General features: G+C 45.9%; 1 protein-coding gene across 1 annotated transcript; it reads right to left on the bottom strand.

Moving 5' to 3' along the window:
• Positions 1–3,763: 3,763 nt before the first annotated feature.
• DUSP2 (dual specificity phosphatase 2) lies at positions 3,764–11,997 on the bottom strand. Its single transcript, XM_058194413.1, has 4 exons — positions 11,510–11,997; positions 8,209–8,339; positions 6,437–6,656; positions 3,764–5,313 (listed from the first exon to the last, which is right to left on the bottom strand). The coding sequence occupies exons 1-4, from the start codon at positions 11,895–11,897 to the stop codon at positions 5,099–5,101; spliced, it is 954 nt and encodes a 317-aa protein (XP_058050396.1). The 5' UTR covers positions 11,898–11,997; the 3' UTR covers positions 3,764–5,098.
• Between the last annotated feature and the right edge of the window lie 14,438 nt (positions 11,998–26,435).

The raw sequence follows: 26,435 nt of genomic DNA on the forward strand, positions 1-26,435 counted from the left end.
AAGCAACCAAGAACTAAAGAGAGAACTGTGAACTGGGTCATTATGGTTTATTAAACAAACCATGATTGAGTGTATGGACCCTGATGACTAAAAGCTCCATCAAGCTCCATCAAGTCAAGGAAAGATAGCTTCTTGTTGGTTTTGAGGGTGGGTGGGGAGGGGAGCAAATTACAAAACATCACACAAAGACGACCACTTACAGTACACATTCATGTCAAGTTATAAATACATCATAACACCATCTTTAGCCATGACATCCTTGTGTGCATCATTATGTTTGTGGTTTGCTGCAGATGCTGCTTTGTGGGTCATGAAAGATACCAAGAGTTCTCTATGGTAGAGGTCTCCAACCTTGGTCCCTTTAAGACTTGTGGACTTCAACTCCCAGAGTTCCTCAGCCAGCTTTGCTGAGTTGAAGTCCACAAGTCTTAAAGGGACCAAGGTTGGAGACCTCTACTCTATGGGGCCTCATCAATAAGGATTTCAAAATGGTGACCCTAACATAATTTAACACACTAGGTTGTGTGAACTGAGTAATGTGGCTTATTCAGTCAACTGAGGTTAAGCAAACCATGGCTTAGGGTGTTGCACAAACGAAGCCTCCATTATTTTATTTGTAGGTAACCGGGTATGCTTAAAGTGGTGCGGTGGCCTAGAGGTGGCGCTCTCCCGCTCACAATCAGGAGGCCGTGAGTTCGATCCTAAGTAGAGGCAGATATTTCTCTCTCTGGGCACAATGAGAAATACATCGGCTGAACAAAACTCCACATGGGCGACAGGAAGGGCATCCGGCCAATAAACACACAGCTCCATTCAGTTGGCCAAGACTCCAGCCCGCAAGGGATTATGGGGTCTTTAAAAGAAGATGATGATGCTTAGATACAATCTAAGTATGCTTAGATTGTCAGTCAAGTATCCAAGCTGGAAATTCCTGAACAGGTGGAGCTGTGAATACAACATTGTTGCTGCCATATTGACTTTTTGGACCATATCACCAGGTACTCCTCTTACGCATGCTGAGGGCACATGAATCATTTTCATCCTACGGGCGATAAATAAATGTGGACCCTCCCCACCCCAACCAAACAAGCATTTTGAGACACACGTCCTGCCATATAAAAAGTGGTTGTTTATTGCAACAGGTGACAATAAATATAAAGTGCAGAAGACATTTTGAAATCAATGTCCCTCAAGAAAGAGGTTCTCCTAACAGCACACACACGGAGGAACAAGTGAATATTGCTTTTTGGGAGAGAGAGAGAGAGAGAGGAAGGGAGCCGTTTGGGGCCCAATCCACCACTGTTCCAGACCCTCCTCTTCCCCCCGCCCCACCAATTGATTGTGCTCAAAGAAGGCCCCGAATTGTCCCAATTCACTTTACAGGTGGTGAGGCCAACCTTCATCCCAGTTGGACAATTCTGTCTACACAACACATATCCATTGCAGTGGTGCTTGTCGATTGTTGGTTCATCGGACCCAAAGGTGCCAAACGGAGCTATCTGGATGGGAAACACTAGTGCAGGGGTCTCCAACCTTGGTCCCTTTAAGACTTGCGGACTTCAACACCCAGAGTCCCTCAGCCAGCAAAGTTGGCTGAGGAACTCTGGAAGTTGAAGTCCACAAGTCTTAAAGGGACCAAGGTTGGAGACCTCTGCTCAATGGGGCCTCATCAATAAGGATTTCAAAATGGCGACCCTAACATAATTTAACACAATAGGTTGTGTGAACTGAGTAACGTGGCTTATTCAGTCAACTGAGGTTAAGCAAACCATGGCTTAGGGTGTTGCACAAACGAAGCCTCCATTATTTTATTTGTAGATAACCGGGTATGCTTAGAGTGGTGCGGTGGCCTAGAGGTGGCGCTCTCCCGCTCACAATCGGGAGGCCGTGAGTTCGATCCTAATTAGAGGCAGATATTTCTCTCTCTGGGCACAATGAGAAATACATCGGCTGAACAAAACTCCACATCGGCGACAGGAAGGGCATCCGGCCAATAAACACACAGCTCCATTCAGTTGGCCAAGACTCCAGCCCACAAGGGATTATGGGGTCTTTAAAAGAAGATGATGATGCTTAGATACAATCTAAGTATGCTTAGATTGTCAGTCAAGTATCCAATCTGGAAATTCCTGAACAGGTGGAGCTGTGAATACAACATTGTTGCTGCCATATTGACTTTTTGGACCATATCACCAGGTACTCCTCTTACGCATGCTGAGGGCACATGAATCATTTTCATCCTACGGGCGATAAATAAATGTGGACCCTCCCCACCCCAACCAAACAAGCATTTTGAGACACACGTCCTGCCATATAAAAAGTGGTTGTTTATTGCAACAGGTGACAATAAATATAAAGTGCAGAAGACATTTTGAAATCAATGTCCCTCAAGAAAGAGGTTCTCCTAACAGCACACGCACGGAGGAACAAGTGAATATTGCTTTTGGGGAGAGAGAGAGAGAGGAAGGGAGCCGTTTGGGGCCCAATCCACCACTGTTCCAGACCCTCCTCTTCCCCCCGCCCCACCAATTGATTGTGCTCAAAGAAGGCCCCGAATTGTCCCAATTCACTTTACAGGTGGTGAGGCCAACCTTCATCCCAGTTGGACAATTCTGTCTACACAACACATATCCATTGCAGTGGTGCTTGTCGATTGTTGGTTCATCGGACCCAAAGGTGCCAAACTGAGCTATCTGGATGGGAAACACTAGTGCAGGGGTCTCCAAACATGGCCCCCTTTAAGACTTGTGGACTTCAACACCCAGAGTCCCTCAGCCAGCAAAGTTGGCTGAGGAACTCTTGGGAGTTGAAGTCCGCAAGTCTTAAAGGGACCAAAGTTGGAGACCCTTGCACTAGTGTGTGTTTCACACAAGGCACCAATAATGCAATGGTCTCCAAATGTGGCCCTTTTAAGAGTTGTGGACTTAACTCCTAGAATTCCTCAGCCAGCATGGCTAGCTGCGGAATTCTAGGAGTTGAAGTCCACCAGTCTTAAAGGGGGACACGTTTGGAGTCCCCCTGCACTAACGGGATATTGGTGTGCCCTGAGCATGTTGTGGTGTGAACTCAACTAGGGTTTAGGGCTTAGCATCCTGCAGCCAACTGAAGATGCTCGGAGGGCAACGCGTAACCTAGCTATGGGCTTTCTAAGGAGCAAAGTCACCCGTTGTTCAAGCCACTTCAATTTTGGGGTCTCCAGTGGGATTCCTCGACTTCTTTTCATGCCAAAAATGATCAAGAAATGCAAAGTGAGGCCTTATGACTTACAGCTAACCAAGACGTTGAGATGTTTGGCAGAGAAGGAAATCAAATGTTATCCCTCCGCTAGATGACAATGGTCATGTAAGACCAGGGATCTCCAACATTGGCAACTTGAAGACTTGAGGACCTCAAGTCCAGAATTCCTCAGCCAACTCTGGGAGTTGAAGTCCGCAAGTCTTCAAGTTGCCAAGGTTGGAGACCCCTGATTTAGGCATCTCCTTCTCAGCTTGCTGGTTTTCTTGGAGATGTTTCACTACCAAACTAGGTAACGTCTTCAGTGCTTGAGAAGAATGGGGTTTGCTCTCCACAACCCACTCCCTTCTAGCCCTGATGACGCTACCTGCTTTGGTAATGAAACGTTTTCTTGAAAACGGCTGTACCTCCAATTTAGGGGGCTTCTAAGCTGTTGCTCCAAAGCAGGGGTCTCCAACCTTGGCAACTTTAAGCCTGGAGGACTTCAACTCCCAGAATACCCCAGCCAGCAAAGCTGGCTGAGTTTTCCCAACTTTAGCACAAATGAACTTTCGGGCATTGAAGTCATGGGAAAAAAAGGAACATATCAACGTTACTTTGAAAAGGGACATTTGCAAGTTCATATTACTCTACTCAACGTAACGGTCCACCCATGGCAACTGATGACCATGGCAAGGTCGCTGGCTTTTGGGCAAGGAATAAACTCGGCTGTCCATCAGCCTGAACCTGCTCCCACTATCCAATGTATAAGACTATTAAGCAATCTGAACCTCTTATTTTTTTAAACTGTTATTTTAATACATGACTTTTTAATTTTTTTTAAAAAATGTGGTGATTTCAGTCTATAACTTGAAGTCCTCCAAGACACCCAAGCGTTTAGTCACCTGGGCTCGAAAGAACGGCCCCGTGTCCAATTTTGGAGGACGCAAAGGGAGGTACAGGTAGTCCTTGACTTAAGACAGTTCATTTGGTGATGGTTCGGAGTTATAACAGTGCTGGAAAAAGTGACTTAAAAAGTCTGGCCGTTTTTCACACTTGCAGTATCCCCCAGGGTCACATGATTGGCATTTGGATGCTTGACATTTATGATGGTGGTTGTGTCCCTGGCGGGGGGTGGGGTAGGGGATCAAGTGATCTTCTTTGAGGACCTTGTGAGCAGCAAAGTTTCAATGGGGACACCCAAATTCGCTTAACGACCGGGTTGCTAGTTAAACAACTGCCGTGATTCGCTTAACAAATGTGGCAAGAACAGTCGTAAAATGAGGGGGGAGGGAACTCACTCAACCCATACCTCCCACTTGGCACCCTCAACGTCCGGCTCAATGGTGGTTCTACGTCGAGGATCACCCGTTACTCTGGCTGAGTTGATTTATGCAACGCATCCAAACTAGCAGTCAGTGGGAGCCACGCGGACAACATACAACATACAAATAAATAACTCGATGAGGGGGATGACGCAAACAGACAGTTTGTCCCGAGGGAGGGGGAAGGCCGAGAGGTTCCTTGCTAATGGTGCCAAAGCTCCTCATCTCACATTTATTTCTCTTCGTTTCCAGCTTATTTGCTTTTTGTTTTCATAGTCATGCAATAAGCCACCGTGGGCAATTTCACACGGCGGAGGAGAAGTCCGACCTGGGTGGGTGGGTGGAGGAAGGCAAGTCCCCCTCCCGCTTTGGGAATTCCTTGCTACCAATGAGTACAAGAGAAGAAAAAAGAGGGAGGCCAGTGCCCAGCGCATAGCTCCCCCTCCCTTCCCCATCTGGGATGTAAACAGAAACCCCACCACCCACCCGCCAAATCTGTGGTCCGTAAGAAGCCTCCTCTTGGCCTCCTCCTTCTCCGCAGAGCAACATGGAGCGGCAGGCTAATGGCACAGCACCTCGGTCTCGAACTGCAGGAGCTGCCCCATGAAGCCGAAATTGGGCGAGATGACCCCGCGGCGCTGCTTGACGAAATCGAAGGCTTCCTCCAGCCGCACCCGGCGGCTCTGGATCAAGTAGGCAAGGCAGATGGTGGCGGAGCGGGAGATGCCCGCTTGGCAGTGTACCAGCACGTGCCCACCGCTGGCCTTCACGGAGTCTGCAGAGAGAAGAGGAGAGGAGAAGATCAGAGGTGGGGGGTCTTCGCCGTAGGAAACCACCATGCCATAACAAAAGACCCTTTGGCTGTCTTGGGGTTGGCACAGAATGGGGGCGATGAGGTCTCACAGTCCCACCCAGCAGGTGTAACGCTCGGAAGGATGGCCAAAGCGACCTTCTTGCTCCAATTTGCATCCAATTTGAAGAGATTGGACAGGTTGAACCAGAGACCAGACAGGATAACGTTCAGCGTTTGGTGTCCATTCATTAGTTGAAGACAGAACTTACTTTATTTATCTGAAATGGAACCTGCTTGACAGGGGGTTGGACTAGAACAGGGGTCTCCAACCTTGGCAACTTTAAGCCCGGCGGATTTCAACTCCCAGAATTCCCCAGGCAGCTTTGCTGATGTGCCCGTGTGCCGGCCTGCGTGCTGGAAGTGGCACGCAAAACCATCCCGCGAATTATGCGTGGCCCTGCTGGCCTTCGCACACACAGGAGCACCGATACCCGGAAGAGCGGTGATCCATCGCGCATGTGAGAGCTGGCACCCAAGCACCCAGATACCAGCATGGAAGCACCCCCGACAAACAGCTGGCCGGGTGCCGTCCTGCATATGTGTGACGGAACGCCACTCTTCCAGGTTCTGCGCTCCTGAGAGCGCGACGGCCAGCTGACTGGTGCGCGTGTGATCATAGGAACGCGGAATAGGAGCCAGCAAGGCCGCACATTCTTTGCACGATGGTTTTGCATGCCATAAGTTCGCCAACATGGTCTAGGGCATGGATTTCCAACCTTGGCAACTTTAAGACTTGTGGACTTCAACTCCCAGAGTTCCTCAGTCAGCTTTGCGGGCTGAGGAACTCTGGGAGTTGAAGTCCACCAGTCTTAAAGTTGCCAAGGTTGGAGACCCCTGGTCTAGGAAACAGCTTCTCATGCTAAACGTTGCTCGGGTAGATGGAGGCAAGGATCTTTCTCAGATTACCAGCTGCTCCGTAAAGTTCACAAGAAAGAGAGTGTCAACCAAGGGAGACCCTCTCCCATCCTTCAGAAGGCCAAATAGCCGAATTACAGCCCTCTGGTTTAGCTAGAAACCATGGGTTTCTCCAAATTATGTCACTCACCAATGAAATCTATGGCTTCCTGGAACCATATGCTGATATCGGCCATGTGATTGTCTTCTACCGGGATGCTCTTGTACAGGAAGTGTCCTTCAAAGTAGTTGGGACAACTGGAAGAGACGTTAAGGACCGCTGTGATGCCCAGTGACTCCAGCACCTCTCGGTTGGAAGAATGGTAACAGCTACCCAAGTAAAGGAAGGGCAGGATCTCCACTGGTCCATCCTGAAAAGAGAAGGACCAAGAAGACAATGTTCAGCTTTGGGGGTCCATCAATTAGCTGAAGGCAGAACATCCAATCAGCATAGCTTTATGGATCTTCAGTAAGACATGGGTCCAGTTCTGTTGAATAACACAGTTGGAAGGGACCTTGGAGGTCTTGTAGCCTTGCTTGAGCAGGAGACCCTATACCATTCTGGACAAATGGCTGTTCAGTCTTTTCTTGAAAACGTCTAGCATTGGAGCACCCACAACTTCTAAAGCAGAGGTCTTCAAACTTGGCAGCTTTAAGACTTGTGGACTTCAACTCCCAGCATAGCTGGCTGGAGAATTCTTGGAGTTGAAGTCCACAAGTCTTAAAGGTGACAAGTTTGAAGACCTTTTTTCTAAAGGCAAGCCATTCCACTGGTTGATTGTTCTCACTGTCAGGAAATTTCTCCTTAATTCTAGGAAATTCTTATTTCTCCTTTTATTCCCTCCTATGGCTAATGTTGAAGCAAAACTTAAATGCAAGCAAGGCTGTTCTCTAGATATTTGGGTCTTACTTCTAAATAGAAAGGCAGAGGATTAATACAAATGAAGCCCAATTTTGAATGTCCCCCCCAGATCCTGAAAAACTCTGGGTAGATAAACTGTTGCAAATTGTGGTCAGTTTTCCATAAATCATGGCCCGTTTGCGCCAAGACAAACTCCTTGTGTGTCCAATCACACTTGGCCAATAAAGAATTCTATTCTATTCTATTCTATTCTATTCTATTCTATTCTATTCTATTCTATTCTATTCTATTCTATTCTATTCTATTCTTCTTATTCAAATTCTATTCTATTCTAGTCTAGTCTAGTCTATTCTAGTCTACTCTATTCTATTCTATTCTATTCTATTCTTCTTATTCCAATTATTTTCTATTCCATTCCATTCCATTCCATTCCATTCCATTCCATTCCATTCTATTCTATTCTATTCTATTCTATTCTATTCTAAATTCCCCACTCAGTAGAATGAGAAGAATCCTCCAAATGTCAGGAGGAGAAAAAAGTGTCTCTATTTAAGACTTCTGGGTTAAATTGCATTAATTCATTAACAGGGGACGTAATTATGGAATGGATGACAGCTGAGAATTAAAGGGACTATTTTGGTATAACCTGCAATTAAGCCACCAAAGAGGAGACGTGAAGAGACAGACCTTCATGACCCCCTTGGTTATCTCCAAGACATTCCTGCCCAGAGATGGTTGCAATAGGCCATTAAAACACCATTAATTGATTTAAAAAATGATGATGAGATGTGACAGCTAAAATCCAAGCTCTGCTCCCAGCCTTAAGGGAAATGCAGCCCTTCTCCTGTGTCAGTTGGTATTCCGCCACCCTTGCAATCATTTCACCAAAGGATTACTCACTCAACAAAGTCTAGACAGTTTAATTAAAGCAGACCAGAAGATTAATTAAAAAACACACACATATATATATATTTGGCTCGGGGAATTACAGGTTGTGTCACTAGGTCTGTAGCTTCTCCTTATCCCTTTGCTCTACACTTTTCCCTGGTCCAGGAACTTACCTGGTCATATAAGGGTGTCACCACTTCTGCGCTATTGTCTCCAGGGCTTCTCAAGTCCGGGGAAGGCGCCAAGGTAGGTGGTGCCACCGCACACAATTCTGGGAAGTTGGCTTGGAAGTGTTCAAAGCCACCTAGATGAGAGAGATTGGAAGGAAGTGGGCAGTTGAGCTGGGAGACAATAGCTACCTTTCCAGGCTATTTCCGCCTGTACGGGGAAACCTGGTTAAGCAGTAAGCAAGATATCCTTTGTCCACGCCTAAAAGCGGTGACTCTCAACCCCGGCAGATTTCTGAAGAGGTGGACCTCAGCTCCCAGAATTCCCAAGTCAGCTGGGGAATTCTCCATCCCGCTGGGGAATTCTGGGAATTGGAGTCCACCCGTCGGAAAAGCTGCCAGGGTTGAGAAATGCCACTTAAAAGCATCTGCTGGAAGAAGCCTTTCTCGTTAATTTTATTTTATTATTTGTATCCTACCTTTATTTATTCTTTTTACAAATAACTCAAGACAGAGAATTCATCCCACACACCTTCCTCTTCCTATTTTCCCAACAACAATAACAACAACAACAACAACAACAATGTTGTGGGTTGGGCTGAGAGAGAGAGAGGGACCAGACCAAAGTCAACCTAAGCTGGCTTTCATGGCTAAGGTAGGACTTGAACTCAGAGTCTCCTGCTGCTTTCTAGCCCAGGGCCTTAACCACTAGCCCAAACTGTCTCTAATGACCCAGATTTGCCAGTAGAAAGGACTCAGAGCAGGCAAGGAACATTTTTAGTTCCGAGTATAATTTTATGCGCTTTGGTGGTGACGAGGAGAGACTACGGCTAATATTTGCAAAGTGACCCGATTGAGAAGACGCTAAACCATGTTTGGATAGCCCGAGATTGCTGACATGGGCCGTTTGTCATTTGTGCCCCAGGCCTAAGGATGAGGCATGACCAAGGGAGGACCAAGGGATGAAGCAAGACGCAAAATCTTGCAGGCAGACCCACCACTAGGAGACACAAAGGGTGTCGTTGACACCTGTGCTTGCCTGTGGAAAGAAATAATCACAGAGGTGCCAAACTATAGATTTTGGGACCATTAAACCGGACGGCCATCCAGTTTAATTCCTATGACAAGATCCAGCTGGAATCCCCTTGGAAGTCAGAATGAAATCTGGCCCTGATACTTCACTTTGCCCAAGATTGGCCATTCATGCCTTTTGATTGCTTATTTGTACCCTATGACCAGCATTAAGTGTTGTACCTTATGATTCTTGATGAAGGTATCTTTTCTTTTATGTCCACTGAGAGCAGATGCACCAAAGACAAATTCTTTGTGTCACACTTGGCCAATAAACAATTCTATTCTATTCTATTCTATTCTATTCTATTCTATTCTATTCTATTCTATTCTAGTCTAGTCTAGTCTAGTCTAGTCTAGTCTATTCTATTGAGATTCCACACAATCCAAAAATGCATTTATGATTGGCAGGTCATGAGCAGTCGCACTTCACCCCAAAGGAAGAGGTTGCAATTTGGGATGATGGCCATGATGGTTCCATTGGAGCTTTAAAAAAATAAAAGGAGTATCCATCATACCAGGACAATGGTTGACATCTTGACTTTTTTTGACCCTGCTCCTGGGATCATCCTGATAATATTATGCTTTAGTTCTGTAAAGATTGTCTCTTGCAGGGAAGGAAGGGCAAGATCTTCTATCACCGGCCCTCCGCAGAGGCTCCCCGTTCTGTCTTTCCTTGATGGCGTCTTTGAGAAAGGCTGAGTTCACACAACCTGCCCTGCTAGCCTAAAATATACACTTGGGTCCTTCAAGGGTCAGATGGTGAGGAATCAATCATCCTCGAACACCATACTGTGCCCAGGAACCGGAACAGTGTCTAAGCATGATGTGAACTCATGGTACAATGTGTGGTTAACCCTGGTTTAGGATGTAATGTGTGAATCCATCAAGATTATGTAAAGCAAACGTAGCTTACTTGCTTGCTTAATATTTTTATTTATTTTATTTATTTTTATTTATTTTATTTATTTTATTTTATTTTTATTTTATTTATTTTATTATTTTATTTTATTATATTTATTTATTTATTTATTTATTTATTTATTTTATTTTATTTTATTTTATTTTTTGAATTTATACTGTCGCCCATTCGCCCATGGCGACTCAAGGCGGCTTACAGAATATAAAACCTCATATAAAACAGTAAAACGAATAAAAGAAGAGTCACATAATAAATTAAGTGAATAAAATCACCACCCACCTACCCAGCCCCCGCCCCTATCAAAGTCCTTCCAAACGAAAGTCAATTAACAGTAGGACATTTTTGGCAAAAATATTATTAAATATCGTTTATTGTTGCCTAATAATATTATTGGCGGAGTGGGTGGGCAGGGAATAATCCCACCCTCCCTTTGATTTCCACTGCTTTTCATGTCTGACTCTTTCTTACCCAAACCCCTTAAATATTCAAATTTCGGGGGCTCCTTTTGTTGGCTGGACTCGCTCAAGTCTGGAGTCAGCCAACCGCTTCAACCCAGCCTCCCCTCCCCTCTCTCTCTTTCTTTTTGTGGGTCACCTTGAGCTCGCTTCGGCTCCCGGCGACCCAACTCTATTGGACGAACCCAATTTCCCGGAGTTGCCACACTCCAGCTGTGGGTTGGTTGGTTGTTGGCTCCTTCAATGCCCAGGTTGCGCGGGTCGTGCGAACGCAGCCAGGACCCCCATCGCTTCACCCTGCCTTTGCCCCCAGCCCCAGTCCTTTCTCTCTCTCTCTCTCTCTCTTTGTATGTGTGTGTGTGTAGAGCAGGGGTCTCCAACCTTGGTAACTTTAAGCCTGGCGGACTTCAACTCCCAGAAAGCCCCAGCCAGCAAAGCTGGCTGGGGCATTCTGGGAGTTGAAGTCCTCCAGGCTTAAAGTTACTAAGGTTGGAGACCCCCTGGTGTAGAGGAACTCCAGGCTGGCTTCTTACCTTGCCAATTCGGGTGCGGACCCCCATCGCTTCACCCTGCCTCTACCCACAACCCTAGGCGGTGTGTGTGTTTGTGTTTGTGTGTGTGTTTGTGTGTGTAGGAACTCTAGACCGGCTTCTTACCTTGCCAGCCGGGTGCGGACCCCGTCCTTTCGCCCTGCCTCTGCCCCCAGCCCTAGGCGGTGTGTGTGTTTGTGTTTGTGTGTGTGTGTGTGTGTAGGAACTCTAGACCGGCTTCTTACCTTGCCAGCCGGGTGCGGACCCCGTCCTTTCGCCCTGCCTCTGCCCCCAGCCCTAGGCGGTGTATGTGTGTGTGTGTTTCTTACCTTGCAGCAGGTAGATGTGCGACGTGCCGGCTCTCTCCTCCCGCAGCAGCGCGTTGAGCAGCAGCCTGGCTAAGCTGTCCGGTCGCAGAGCCGAGACGGACCCGCCGGCTTCGTCCAGCACCACCAAATGAGCCACCTCGCCTTTGCGAAGCCGAGCTAGGAGCGCCCGATCCGGGATCAGCCACTCCAAACTGACGCCGCTCCGACCCCGGGATCTCCGCCGCAGCAGCCCGTTCCAATGCACCGGCCGGGCATCCAGCAGGTGAGCCTGGCAGTAAGCCAGGAAAGGCCGGCAATCCAGCACCAACGTGCGGCCGTTTTCCTGCGGGTCCCGCAGCAACCGGGCCAAGCCGGAGCTGTCCAGCGGCACCACAACCTCGATCACCATGCCGGCCGGCGGCTGCTGAGCAGAAAACGGCGAGAAACGAGACCTGGGGAGGTTTTACAACGGCTCGGAATGCCCGATTCCCACGATTCCCCCCGCAACACGCGAGCTTTCGTCAAGTTCTGCCTGGCTGCCGGCCGGGAGGGAGCTTAAATCTGCTGGCAAGCCCCGCCCGGGCTGGCCATATATGGAAGTGTGCGTCACGAGGAACTCCCTACCTGGGCCACGCCCCTCCCTTCCTCCCTCCCTCCTTCCCTCCCGCCTTACTCCCGTGTTGCTGGAAGGGAGCCTCCGAATTGCCCGCACGTGCATCCCTTGGTCACCCGATGTCAGGGTTTTGGGGTGATGGGTGCCTGGTGGAAACACCAACCCGAGGATGTGGGTACCCCCCACTCCCCTCTAAAAACGGCTCAGCGGAGGGGCAGGCGATGTAGGAAGCCTGTCCCAGAGAACGAAATATTGGGGGCAGTATTAAAAGAGGCAGAATATTCTATTTCCCCAAAGGAGAAGTGGAGCGAAAACTCGTAGCCAAAGGCAGAAAGCAGCCCCCTAACAGCCTCCAGCCGATGCCTGAAATCTTTGGAGATGGAGATTTTGGCGCCCATTCAGAAATCCAGTTTATTTATTCGCAAACAAAACAGCTTCAGGTCCAGTTGATGGGATTAACAAGGCACATCCCCCTCCCTCCCACCCACCCAAATTCTAAGAACAGGACCTGATGATTAGGACAAAAATAGGATTAATTAAACCACCACCATTTGAGTAGCAAAAGACACAAAACACCACATTGCACATTTTATGTGTTTACATTATAAACACAAAACCTTATCCCAACCCCGGTTGGTCAGCTGCCCCAGAACTACATGCTGCGGTTGCTTCTGCTGATCGATAAACAGAGTCCTTCTTTCCAATCGGCCTCCATTTTATTTCCAGCGTCTTTTTTCCCCTCCTCCCGGCTTGGAACCAGGCTAGATTTTACTTCTAACAGCCTGTCCTGCTGACACGTGAATCCAACCATCTGGACATGCGAGGTGTTTGATGGAGATGCATCTGGAAAGGGAACAAGGAGCGGGGGAGGGGGCTCGTGTTCTCGGAGACTGGGGGGGGGGGGGGCTTTGAAGGGCATCTTCCCCGGAAGAACTACAAATATGTCTGAATTGGGTTTCCCACAGGTTGTTAATAATAATAATAAAAACTTAGGTGTAGTAAGATTCTTGGTCCAGAGAATTGGCCTGTGACATACCCAGTGTTTTCCGACAACCAATTTTCCCTTAATTTGAGTGGGGGGACATGGGGGGATGACTTATACTTAGGCATTTGGGTTAGGAATTGGTTGGATCCAATTCCCAGCGGACAAGCGAGATGCTTTTTCGCCGTGATTTTCCCAAATAATTTTTGGGATTCCTATACAGTCCTTATCGGATCTCTTTTTCAAAAGGGAACCAGATTATTCTTTATTTAAGGACCAGCCAAAAGCTAAATTCCTTTACAAGCGAGATTTGCGGTTTCACAATTGGCACTGAATTCTGTTTCTTCCTCTTCATCCTGGGCTCCAGTTCCTTGCCCCTAGAAGCCCCTTCCCCTCCCCCTCCCCCTCCCCTTCCCATCCAGGACAGACCAAGTGATGGAGTGGAGGAAGTAAGAAGGTGGGCTATTATTGACCTTGGTTAGATTTGTGGGGGGTTGTTTGAATCCTGCCCGAGTCCTTCTGCTTCCCTGGATTTTGTAAAGCCAGGTTAATTCAGTATCCAGGTGAAACAGGTGAACAGAGCTCAGGTTTTCTTGGCCTTTGCTGCATTAAAGGAGGGTCAACTTTATACATGTGTTAAAACAAGGTAATCAAGGATAATCTGCACCAGAAATATAAGGATTTTGCACTTGGAATGTGGGCGCATGTTTTTTCTTCCATGCACTCCTGGGGTCTTTATTTTTGTGGCTCTTGTTTCATGTAAGTTCTTGAAGGTCCCATCTTATGTGATGGATACGTGTGTGAGAGAGAGAGAAGGTTTTCTCATTTTTCACATTAACAACCATTAAGAAAGAAATCAGGGGAGGAAGGAAGGAAGAAATTTAAAAACAGGAAAAAGAAAGGGAAAAAAAGATAGAAGAGAGGGAGGGAAGGAGGGAGGATTTTAAAAACAAAGGAAAAGGAAAGGAAAGAAAGATAGAAGAGGGAGGGAGGGAAGGAGGGAGGGAGGGAGGATTGTAAAAACAAAGCAAAAAAGGAAAGAAAGATAGAAGAGGGAGGCAGGCAGGAAGGAAGGAAGAAAGGAAGGAAGGAAGGAAGGAAGGATTGATTTTAAAAACAAAGGAAAAGGAAAGGAAAAAGAAGAGGAAGGAAAGGAAAGAAGAAATGTACTAAGGAAGGATTTTAAAAACAAAGGAAAAAAGGAAAGAAAGATAGAAGAAGGGAAGGAAGGAAGGAAGAAAGAAAGGAAGGAAGGAAGGAAGGAAAGAAAGAAGAGGAAGGAAAGGAAATAAGAAATGTACTAAGGAAGGATTTTAAAAACAAAGGAAAAAAGGAAAGAAAGATAGAAGAAGGGAAGGAAGGAAGGAAGGAAGGAAGGAAGGAAGGAAGGAAGGAAGGAAGGAAGGAAGGAAGGATTTTAAAAACAAAGGAAAAGGAAAGGAAAGAAAGAAGAGGAAGGAAAGGAAAGAAGAAATGTACTAAGGAAGGATTTTAAAAACAAAGGAAAAAAGGAAAGAAAGATAGAAGAAGGGAAGGAAGGAAGGAAGGAAGGAAGGAAGGAAGGAAGGAAGGAAGGAAAAGAAATTTAAGATTTTCCTGGTTCTCCTTCCTTTGGCCACATTTTCCAGGCTGATGTTTATGCTGAGTTTTGTACTGTAATGAGCCCACTTGATTGATTTATTTTGCGGGAGGCAGCAACCAAAGAATATTTGAAATAAACAAAAGGAATGTCAAGCTGATTTGGAGAAAGGAATGAGAGAGCCATTAAGGGAGGAAAGAGAGAGTTTTAAACATTTATTTAATGTATGCGCCTGTGGCCTCGCTATCTTAAAAAGACGTTAAGGAGGGGCTTACCAAAAATAAATAAATAAATAAATCTTGGTCCCGAGAAAGAGGGACGTGTGTGAAAGAAACTCAAAAAATCCCTGCCTTGATTTTCTTCCGTATAAGATGTGAAAGAAAGAAACCGGGACAAACTGTCGAGGTTCTGTTATTCTACCTTACTCCAAGAAAGACCGTGGCTAGAAGAGGATTTCCTAACTTGGATTACCTCACAGGGCTGGCACTGTGTCAGGATTTCCTAAATTTAAGGCATTGCGATTTTCCCCCCCACTCACATGGGCCACCCGCCTGCTGTTTCGGGACGTGTCCGGAAGTTGTAGGTGGTCCATCAGTGGAAGTTTTCAAGAATAGACTGGACAGCCATTTGTCTGGAATGGGCTATAGCAGGGGTCTCCAACCTTGGCAACTTTAAGCCTTGGTGGACTTCAACTCCCAGAATCCCCCAGCCAGCAAAGCTGGCTGGGGGAATTCTGGGAGTTGAAATCCACCAAGGCTTAAAGTTGCCAAGGTTGGAGACCCCTGGGCTATAGGATCTCCTGCCTGAGCAGTGGGTTGGACTAGAAGACCTCCAAGGTCCCTTCCAGCTCTATTCCATATTCAGACGGGGCCTTTACTCAGAAGAGAGAAGCTGGTCCAAGGGCTCGGGCTGGCTTGGCCCCAGCAGGTGGCGCTCCAAGCACTCAGCCATCCAAAGAACTGGCAAGGGTTCAACTTAGAGAAGATGAAATTCCATGGAGAGCATCCAAGATTATTTCATATTTGCAAAGATATACTTCGAAAGATTCTGGAGAGTTTACAGGTCTTTTAAAAAAAAACAAACGATCAGACCTCTCAACAAAATAGTGATTTATTGCACTCATCAGTTGGGTCCTCCATCTCAACGTTCCTACGGAAGGTCACTTCAGAATGAAAGTGCCTTCAACATGGAAAAAAAGTGTGTGTGGGGGATGACAATTTTGAGGGTCACGCTCTTCCATGATGCTACTAAAAGTTGACCCTTTGGGTTTCCTTCCTGTTCTCCTATCTCATGGAGGGTGGACATTGGCAGGTTTCTGGTGGGATCAAATGATCTTCTCGGAGGTAAAGAAGACCCAAGTCATGTAGGATTTTATAGGTGAGCATCGGCCCCTTAAATGGGGACCCCGAATTCAGCTTCCGCAAGGTAGAGGAGATTCTACCAGCGTCTGAGTCACCTTCAAGGGTCGTCTTACGTAGAACAAACGGCAGTTGTCCACGCGGGAGGTGACAAGAATGTGAGTCACGTTATGAGTTTCTATTATGTGTTGAAACAAAAATCCACCTTGGATGGCTGAGGAAAAGTCTACATCACTCCACATAGCACGTAGTCCTGGGCTCCTTGCTCCCGGTGTGGCCGGGTTCACACAATCCACTTCATGGCAGGCACAAAGGAACAGGACCGTACGTACAGTTGCTGCTCAAAAGTTTTATTTGCTCAAGCAATAAGTACACAAGAAGCTGCTCAACTAAAGTTCAGCCCTAAATTGGCACCAAATAAGGTATTCAAAGAAGGGTGGGACTTGAACTCTTTGTGACGACATAACAGCTCTCAGCTAATGGTTCACTTAACTTCAGCCCCAGCTCTTCTCTTTAAGCCAGAATGAGCAAAAGACAATTGCTGTCTTTGCATAGCATGTTTGGCCCAAGTAAGCCATATTACAGCTTCCCTGGAAAGCCTGGTTCACTCAAATTACAGATTACAGTTTAACAGAGTTGGAAGGGACCCTGTAGGTCATCTAGTCCAACCCCCCCCCCCCCGAGCAGGAGACCCTACACCATTTCTGACAGAGGGCAGTCCAGTCTCTTCTTGAAAGCCTCCAGTGATGAAGCTCCCACAACTTCCGAAGGCAACTTCTGTTCCATGGGTTGATTGTTCTCACTGTCAGAAAGTTTCTCCTTATTTCTAGGTTGAATCTCTCCTTGGTCAGTTTCCATCCATTGTTCCTTGTCTGGCCTTCAGGTGGTTTGGAAAACAGCTTGACCCCCTTCCTCCTCTCTGGGGCAGCCCCTCAAATATTGGAAGATGCTATCCTGTCTCCCCTGGTCCTTCTCTTCACCATCTTTTTAGGATAGAGTAGAGTAGAGTAGAGTAGAGTAGAGTAGAGTAGAGTAGAGTAGAGTAGAGTAGAGTAGAGTAGAGTAGAGTAGAGTAGAGTAGAAGAGTTGGAAGGGACCTTGAAGGTTTTCTAGTCCAACCCCCCTGCTCAGGCAAGAAACCCTATTTTTTAAATCATGCTTTGCAAATAATAATAATAATAATAATAATAATAATAATAATAATAATAATAATAATAATAATAATAATAATAATAATATTTTAATTTTTATACCGCCTTTCTCCCGAAGGACTCAGGGCGGTTAACAGCCAGATAAAATACAATACAATATACAATAAAACCCATTTAAAAAACTTATTCAATATGGCCAAATTAAAATTATAAAAGACCTGATATAAAACCCCATTTAAAATCCAATTTAAAACCCATGTTGTGCCAGTCCTGCTCGAAAGAATAGATACGTCTTCAGCTCGAATGGTACTTTTTCTAGCTGGGGGAGAAATTGAAAACACAACATTTTCTTTTTCAGCACCTAAGGTGTTGGAGAAAATCAGAAAACCTGGACTCTACTCAACACGGATCCCTTTCCTTTCTTGTCCTGGGCTCATTCCGCAGATTTTCCCCCCGTCACAAATTCGTGGGCTGGTTCCACATAACCCACTCGTCTGGCTAAACCGTGATGGGGCCGTGTGAGGATCAACCAGGGACCCAGGCCTGATCACTTGAAGCCAGCTTATTATGACTGGATCACGTGGCTTGTGAATCCAGCAACTGTTTTATTAACTCGAGCTTATTTATGATGGAGCGTCCTAAGAAGCGGGAAACACCCAGTGGCCCATTACCCAATCCTTTGTGTTATTTGTGTACATTTACGATCGCGTCTGTGCTTCTCAATTGGAAATGGGTTGGAGCAGCTCACACCCATGTCTTTGATTGGCTTAATAATAATAATAATAATAATAATAATAATAATAATAATAATAATAATAATAATAATAATAACGACAACAACAACAACAACAACAACAACAACAACAACAACAACAAAAATAACACCAACAACAGAAGGGATGAAAGGGACCTTGGAGGCCTTCTAGTCCAACCCCCTGCCCAGGCAGGAAACCCTACACCATTTCAGTCAGATGGTTATCCAACATTTTCTTAAAAACTTCCAGTGTTGGAGCATTCACAACTTCTGCAGGCAAATCGTTCCGCTGATTAATTGTTCTAACTGTCAGGAAATTTCTCCTTAGTTCTAAGTTGCTTCTTTCCTTGATTAGTTTCCACCCATTGCTTCTTGTTCTACCCTCAGGTGCTTTGGAGAATAGTTTGACTCCCTCTTCTTTGTGGCAGCCCCTGAGATATTGGATTGACTGTTATCCTGTCTCCCCTAGTCCTTCTCTTCACTAGATTAAACATACCCAGTTCCTGCAACCGTTCTTCATATGTTTTGGCCTCCAGTCCCCTAATCATCTTTGTTGCTCTTCTCTGCACCCTTTCTAGAATCTAGAATCTAGGCTTTGAGGAGACTCCTTATCATATCATCCACTGATGGTCACCCATTGCTGAAGCACATTGTAATATACAGCTCTGGGGTAGGTTTTACGACTCTGAAGGCTCTGCACAAAAAAACCCAAAGGCAATTCTCAGTTTACGACAGTTCGCTTAGTGTCCACCCGAAGTTACAATGGCGCTGAGAAAAAACTGACTTACGACCATTTTTCACACGTATGACCATTGCAGTATCCCCCGTGGTCGCGGGATCAAAATTCAGACGCTTGGTATTTATGACAATCGCAGTGTCCCGGCGGGCTTACGTGATCCCCTTTTGTGACCTTCTGACAAGTAAAGGCAATGGGGAAATCAGAGTCACTTAACGACCGTGCTCCTCTCAGGGGCTGCCACAAAGAGAGTCAAGCTATTCTCCAAAGCACCTGAGGGCAGGACGAGAAGCAACGGGTGGAAACCAATCAAGAAGAGAAGCAACCTAGAACTAAGGAGGAATTTCCTGATATTGAGAAGAATTAATCAGTTGTGAATTCTCCAACACTGGAAATTTTTAAGAAGAGGTTGGATAACCATTTGTCTGAAGTGGTGTGGGGTTTCCTGCCTAAGCAGGGGGTTGGACTAGAAGACCTCCAAGGTCCCTCCCAACACTGTTACTCTATTCTATTCTACTTACTTAACAATTGCAGTGAAGCCTTTAACAATTGTCTGAAAAAAGGTCATAAAATGGAGCAAAAGTCACTGAACAAGTGTCTCACTTAGCAACGGAAATTGTGGGCTCAATTGTGGTCATACGTCGAGGACTACCTGTAGAGAGAGAATTTTTCCCCTGTATATATTCTGATATATATATATATATATCCTGTGTGCCCCAAAACTGTTGTCCACTTAAAGTCACTTCCCCCAACTTCATGCTGATATGAGCACATTCTTTCCATTCAGGTGGATGGAAACTTTGAGCTACCAACAAACCTCTATTGGCTATTTTGCAAGCCCGCCAAAGCAAACCGAGCTTATATCGGCAAGCTGGAGTCAGACTGTGCAAAGCTCATGCTCAGAACAACAGAATTGGAAGGGAGGGACCTTGGAGGTCTTCTAGTCCAACCCCTTGGTCAATCAGGAGACCTTAAGCCATTGCAAACAAACGGCTGTCCAGTCTCTTCTTAAAAACCTCCAGCATTGGAACACCCACAACTTCCGGAAACAAGTGGTGGGCGCTCATAATACCCAGGGGTGAAATTCACAATTTTTCCCCTACCAGTTCTGTGGGCGTGGCTTGGTAGGGGTGGCAGGGGAAGGATACCGCAAAATCTCCATTCCCTCCCCACTCCAAGGGAAGGATACTGCAAAATCTCCATTCCCTCCCCACTCCAAGGGAAGGATACTGCAAAATCCCCATTCCCACCCCACTCTGGAGCCAGCCAGAAGTGGTATGTGCCAGTTCTCCGAACTACTCAAAATTTCCGCTACCAGTTCTCCAGAACCTTGTCAGAACCTGCTGGATTTCACCCCTGCTTATTGCAAATGTTTCTTTCCTTCTTTCCAAATGAGTGAGGCCATTGAAAGCATTTGCACCTGATACAAGTTGCTAGATGAAGAACCGCAAAGAAGAGAAAGGGAAAGGAACTATCACTCACCCACCCACCTGTGCTGAAAACCAAACTAAACCAAGACCCGATTTTTTTAAAAATAAAGTGAAATGAAACCTAAGCATGATGTAATATCCTCCAGCAGTTCAATCTATCCTGCCTCTCCTCCTTGTCTTGGGTTTAGTGGCAGAAAAACGTTACGCCCACATTTTCAACCTACAGCTTCGACAGGAAACGTGCCCATCTGTTCAAAGCACAGACCGCTTCCTTTGTCAATGAAGCAAATTGTTCCATTGGGTTTGGGTTTTTTTTAGCTCTCCCCCCCAACTCTCACCTGGGGCCCTTCAGTGACAGTTTCCTTTTCAAGAAAACAGAACCCAGATCCCAAAAAGTGTAAGAATTGCTCCTTGCCCTTCCCCCCAGATGCAAAAAATATGAAGTTCTGATAAACTATTTATTTTTTAATTTTTATTTATTTATTTCATCAAGCATGTATTTTATGACAGATACAAGTGTAAACATAATTATAAATACATGTAAAGGATACGAGTAAAAAGGGGACATTAGGACAGGGACGGTAGGCACGCTGGTGCTCTTATGCAGGCCCCTTGCAGACCTCTTAGGAATGGGGTGAGGTCTACAGTAGACAGTCTAAACTTAAAGTTTTTGGGGTTTGGGGAAGAAAGAATGTTCTTTCTGTACCAACTCAGTAAGCTCAAACTGCCCAAGGAGCTGCTGTTTCAGTTCTATAGAGGAATTATTGAGTCTGTCATTTGAACCTCTATAACTGTCTGGTTCGGTTCTGCAACCCAACAAGAAAAACACAGACTTCAGAGGATAATTAGAACTGCAGAAAAAATAATTGCTACCAGCCTGCCTTCCATTGAGGACCTGTATACTGCACGAGTCAAAAAGAGGGCTGTGGAAATATCTACAGACCCCTCACATCCTGGACATAAACTGTTTCGACTCCTACCCTCAAAACGACGCTATAGAGCATTGCACACCAGAACAACTAGACACAAGAACAGTTTTTTCCCGAAGGCCATCACTCTGCTAAACAAATAATTCCCTCAACACTGTCAGACTATTTACTGAATCTGCACTACTATTAATCTTCTCATCGTTCCCATCACCAATCTCTTTCCACTTATGACTGTATGACTATAACTTGTTGCTGGCAATCCTTTTGGTTTATATTGATATATTGACCATCAATTGTGTTGTAAATGTTGTACCTTGATGAACATATCTTTGCTTCTCCGTCTGCAGCCTCGGACTTAGCTAGAAAGCGGCGCATTCCAAGCCCATGACGCTGGGCGCCCCTCCCTGGGTGGGGTGCTGCCTCCTTCGCAGGAGGGGTTCTGGCTTCACAAACGCCACTCATTTGAGTGAAAGGACGGGAAAATGTGTAGCCACCAGGTTGAACGGGTCAAGGAAAGAGTTGTGCGGCTCCTTCTTTGCACGAGGCTCGGTCCCAGCCCCCCCCCAACACACACACACACACACACACACACGGGATTCTCTGGATTATTATCTGATGGGATCCATTCACCAGGGACGGTTTGTCCTCCTAGCATAGGTTGGGGAAAGGCAGTGGACTTGGCACAGGAAAGGACAAGGACAAGACTAGATGAAGTCCAGCCAGATAGTTCACTGGAAGCACTAATTACAGATTTGAAAGTTTGGCAATTGCGGATAAGTCATAACGCAGGAGCAAATATCTCTGAGAAAGAGACCTCGATGTTCGGAAAAGTTGAACAGAATAGAATTTAGAATAGAATTTTATTTTTTATTGGCCAAGTGTGATTGGACACACAAGGAATTTGTCTTGGTGCATATGCTCTCAGTGTACATAAAAGAAAAGATACGTTCATCAAGGTACAACATTTACAACACAATTGATGGTCAATATATCAATATAAATCATAAGGATTGCCAGCAACAAGTTATAGTCATACAGTCATAAGTGGAAAGAGATTGGTGATGGGGACGATGAGAAGATTAATAGTAGTGCAGATTCAGTAAATAGTCTGACAGTGTTGAGGGAATTATTTGTTTAGCAGAGTGATGGCCTTCAGGAAAAACTGTTCCTGTGTCTAGTTCTTCTGGCGCGCAGTGCTCTATAGCGTCGTTTTGAGGGTAGGAGTTGAAACAGTTTATGTCCAGGATGCGAGGGATCTGCAAATATTTTCACGGCCCTCTTCTTGATTCGTGCAGTATACAGGTCCTCAATGGAAGGCAGGTTGGTAGCAATTATTTTTTCTGCAGTTCTAATTATCCTCTGAAGTCTGTGTTTTTCTTGTTGGGTTGCAGAACCGAACCAGACAGTTATAGAGGTGCAAATGACAGACTCAATAATTCCTCTGTAGAATTGGATCAGCAGCTCCTTGGGCAGTTTGACAGGATCAAAAGAGAGGGCGGGATAATGAAAGAGTATGATAGATTTGATCAGCTCGAGCTTACAAGAATAGGGAGGGAAGGGAGGGAGGGAGAGAGGAAGGGAAGGAATGGAAGGAGGGAAAAAAGAAGAGAGTAAGGGAGGGAGGGAGGAAGAAAACAGAAGGAAAAGAGGAAAAGAGGAAAGAAAGAAGGGAGGGAGGGAAGGAGGGAGAGAGGGAGGAAAGAAAGAAAGAGAAAGGAAGGAAGGAAGGAAGGCACGAGGGAGAGAGGAAGGAGGGAGGAAAGAAAGAGAAAGAAAGAAAGAAGGGAGGGAGGGAGGGAAAGAGGGAATAAGGGAGGGAGGGAGCAAGGAAGGAAGGAAGGAAGGAAGGAAGGAAGGAAGGGAGGGAGCAAGGAAGGAAGGAAGGAAGGAAGGAAGGAAGGAAGGAAGGAAGGAAGGCTTATGACAGTTTTGGGTATCGGGCCCATTAGGTTATGAAGAATCCAAAATTGCTAAACCATACAGGTCATCTTCAATTTATGACCATTTGAATGACAGTCGACTGTTACAAAAGTGGTACTAATACTTCACGTGATTTTGATTCTATGCCTCTGTTTATACAACCAAGAATTGTATTAACATACGAAGAACAGTTGCAGGAACTGGGTATGTCTCGTTGATGAAAAGAAGGACTAGGGGAGACATGATAGCAGTCTTCCAATCTCTCAGGGGCTGCCCCAAAGAAGAGGGAGTCAAACTATTCTCCAAAGCACCTGAGGGCAGGACAATAAGTAGTGGGTGGAAACTAATCAAGGAGAGAAGCAACCTGGAACTAAGGAGGAATTTCTTGACAGTTAGAACAATTAATCAGTGGAACAACTTGCCTCCAGAAGTTGTAAATGCTCCAACACTGGAAATTTTTAAGAAAATGTTGGATAGCCATTTGTCTGAAATGGTGTAGGGTTTCCTGCCTGGGCAGGGGGTTGGACTAGAAGACCTCCAAGGTCCCTTCCAACTCTGTTATTCTGTTATTAAGTTTACAATGGGAAATATAGGTAGATATGGGGGCATAATCTTCTAAGAATTAAAAGAGTTAGTTGGGTGACCTTCACCATCTCACAATGTGCATTTATAATGCAAATGCTTGCTCTGTGGGAAAGTGGATTTTTAATTTTTTTTTGTAATTGGAATGCTAGTTCCAGCGGAACCTAATAATGCCCCATCAACCAATCAGTAATTAATTCCTCTTCATTCAGGCTGTCGCGTCGTTTAAAGCAGAATAGATATGGCAGCTAAACTAAGGTGAACACTGGAGATTGCACAATCATTCACATGTGCGTTAGGGCACTTGCACATAAAAAAAATAATGGTTGGGGAGGAAACAATTATTGATTTCCACACCCCCTTCCCTCCCACCCCTGTGCCCAAGGCAGAAATCCAATAAAAGTTGGGGGATAATTTTAGAATTACACTACTCCTATTGGTAAGAGGTTGCTAAACTGGATTGCACGCATAGCGGGAACTGAAATCTTGCATAAGCCCAGATCAAAGGAGCACGAGGAAAAAGGGGTGGGAGAAACAGGCTGAGGAGTGGCGCATGAGTGAGCCAGTCCTGGGATCAACCACTGGTGTTGATTAGCTCTCTAGTTCAGGGGTCTCCAACCTTGGTCCCTTTAAGACTTGTGGACTTCAACTCCCAGTATTCCCCAGCCAGCTTTGGGAGGAAATTTATTTATTTATTTATTTATTTTATTTAATTTGAATTTATATCCCACCCTTCTCCGAAGACTCAGGGCGGCTTACACAGTGTTAAGCAATAGTCTTCATTCATTTGTATATTATATACAAAGTCAACTTTATTGCCCCCAACAATCTGGGTTCTCATTTTACCTACCTTATAAAGGATGGAAGGCTGAGTCAACCTTGGGCCTGGTGGGACTTGAACCTGCAGTAATTGCAAGCAGCTGTGTTAATAAAGACAGACTTAGTCTGTTGGGCCACCAGAAATGGAGATTTTGCAGTATCCTTCCCCTGGAGTGGGATGGGAATGGAGATTTTGCAGTATCCTTCCCCCAGGAGTGGGGAGGAAATGGAGATTTTGCAGTATCCTTCCCTTGGAGTGGGGTGGGAATGGAGTTTTTGCAGTATCCTTCCCCTGGAGTGGGATGGGAATGGAGATTTTGCAGTATCCTTCCCCTGGAATGGGGTGGGAATGGAGATTTTGCGTTATCCTTCCACTGGAGTGGGATGGGAATGGAGATTCTGCAGTATCCTTCCCCCAGGAGTGGGGTGGGAATGGAGATTCTGCAGTATCCTTCCCCTGCCACACCCATCAAGCCACGCCCACAGAACTGGTAGTAAAAAAATGTTGAATCCCACCACTGGACTGGGAACCCCGAAACTAACTCAGATTTCAACTAAGCCCCACTAGATTTTTGTCCTGTGGGCCTGCTGCTTCTTCCTCATCACCCTGCCTGACCCTCTATTTTCAGGGTTCTTTCATTATGGGGTAGTTTCCCAGGCCACACAAACCAATTTACCAAGTGATTTCCCCCCCCCCCAAACTGCAGAAACTAGCAGCTGGAAAGCTGGAACAACTTCTTCCTTATTGTGCACCCGTTCTTTTTCAAGGGTGTGTCTCTTTGCGGTGCTCCAACAATGTTGGGAATTGCACCAGGCAGGTATCGTTGGTACGGAGCGGGCTCCTGCTTCTTACCAGAACTGCCTTCGCATCGCATGGAAAGACTCCAGAACCACCCCAGAGGCACGCAGGGCTCTGGATTGTACCACGTTGGCTCGGAAAAGATAATTACAGTGCCAGTGAAAAGGCCACTGTTATATAATTGCTACTCGCCACCTTCATACAGGCAAACAATTCAGCAGCTAATTGCAGAAACTGGAGAGAGCTTAATGAGTGGAGTTCGCTAGCAAGGAGCCCAGCCCAGCCTCAAGTAGTCAGAAGTGGAATGCGGGCTGTCCATCTTGGAGAAATTGAAGAGAAAGCAAGAGCTGGGATGCGTCACCTGGACAGTCAGGTAACCTGAAGAGAGTGAAGGAATGACTTGGCAGCCAGAAATGCAGATCCCAGGTGGAGAAAAACCAAAGACCTGCAGAGCTACAAACAAGGGGTTTTGCAGCCAGCCAGCAATGCACCGGAGGCTCAATGCTTTCCAAGGATATCTCCAATTTGGTTGGAATGGTGGTGGAGAAACGGAGTGGCCAGGTTTAATTTGAGCTACGGAAAATCTACGAGACGCGCCAAGCGATTGATAGATCTACCTGCTGCAGCATGCAGAGGGGGCTTTCCTCCCCAAAGGGGGCTTCCCCCCCCCCCCGCCACAAAGAGCAGATTTGCTGTGGGTGGTTAAAAGTACAACAGCTGGGGGAAAAAAATACCTGTGCAATGTGCAGAAATGGGGCAATTTTCCCCAGACTGCTTTGATGTTGCGCTTTGCTATCTGCAAAATTACCAAGCTATATCAGAGTGTGTGTGTGTGTGTGTGGGTTTGCATGTCTCTGTGTGCGCATACCATTTTCTACATGTTTGTGCATGATTATATACTTTGCGTGCAGGGTTGCGTGGTTTTGCACATACAGCATGCGTGCTTGTACATGGGAAGTGCCCTTGTGAATTTCTACACGACCGTGTGTTGTCTTAATGCTGCTTTGCATTTGGGTAGGGGAGTCGCACAAAGACGTCAGGGTGCATCGCACACTGGGTTCTGTGCATGCCCAAACAAAGCTATTCTTGCAGCGTTCAGAATGTCTGCATATTTTATGCCTGCTTGCATGTGGTTGCCATGTATCTGTTTGGCTCCTGCTTAATTTCATTTCATAAAATTCTGGTGCATTTTGCAGAAGCATGCAAATGCATAGAACTTTGCCTGCCACATGGAATATATGGGTCTTGCGGGCCTTGCGAATTGTGCACATCCTACAATGCATAAATATGGGGTG

This window comes from Ahaetulla prasina, chromosome 9 (assembly GCF_028640845.1).
Source record: "Ahaetulla prasina isolate Xishuangbanna chromosome 9, ASM2864084v1, whole genome shotgun sequence".
Taxonomy (NCBI): domain Eukaryota; kingdom Metazoa; phylum Chordata; class Lepidosauria; order Squamata; family Colubridae; genus Ahaetulla; species Ahaetulla prasina.

Excerpts from the sequence above, each read along its gene's own strand:
- DUSP2 (XM_058194413.1), bottom strand. The coding sequence starts at position 11,897 with ATGGTGATCGAGGTTGTGGTGCCGCTGGACAGCTCCGGCTTGGCCCGG. Across the intron at positions 6,657-8,208 it reads TGACACCCTTATATGACCAG|GATGGACCAGTGGAGATCCT; the intron begins GTAAGTTCCTGG and ends TTCTCTTTTCAG. Across the intron at positions 5,314-6,436 it reads GGAAGCCATAGATTTCATTG|ACTCCGTGAAGGCCAGCGGT; the intron begins GTGAGTGACATA and ends TTCTCTCTGCAG.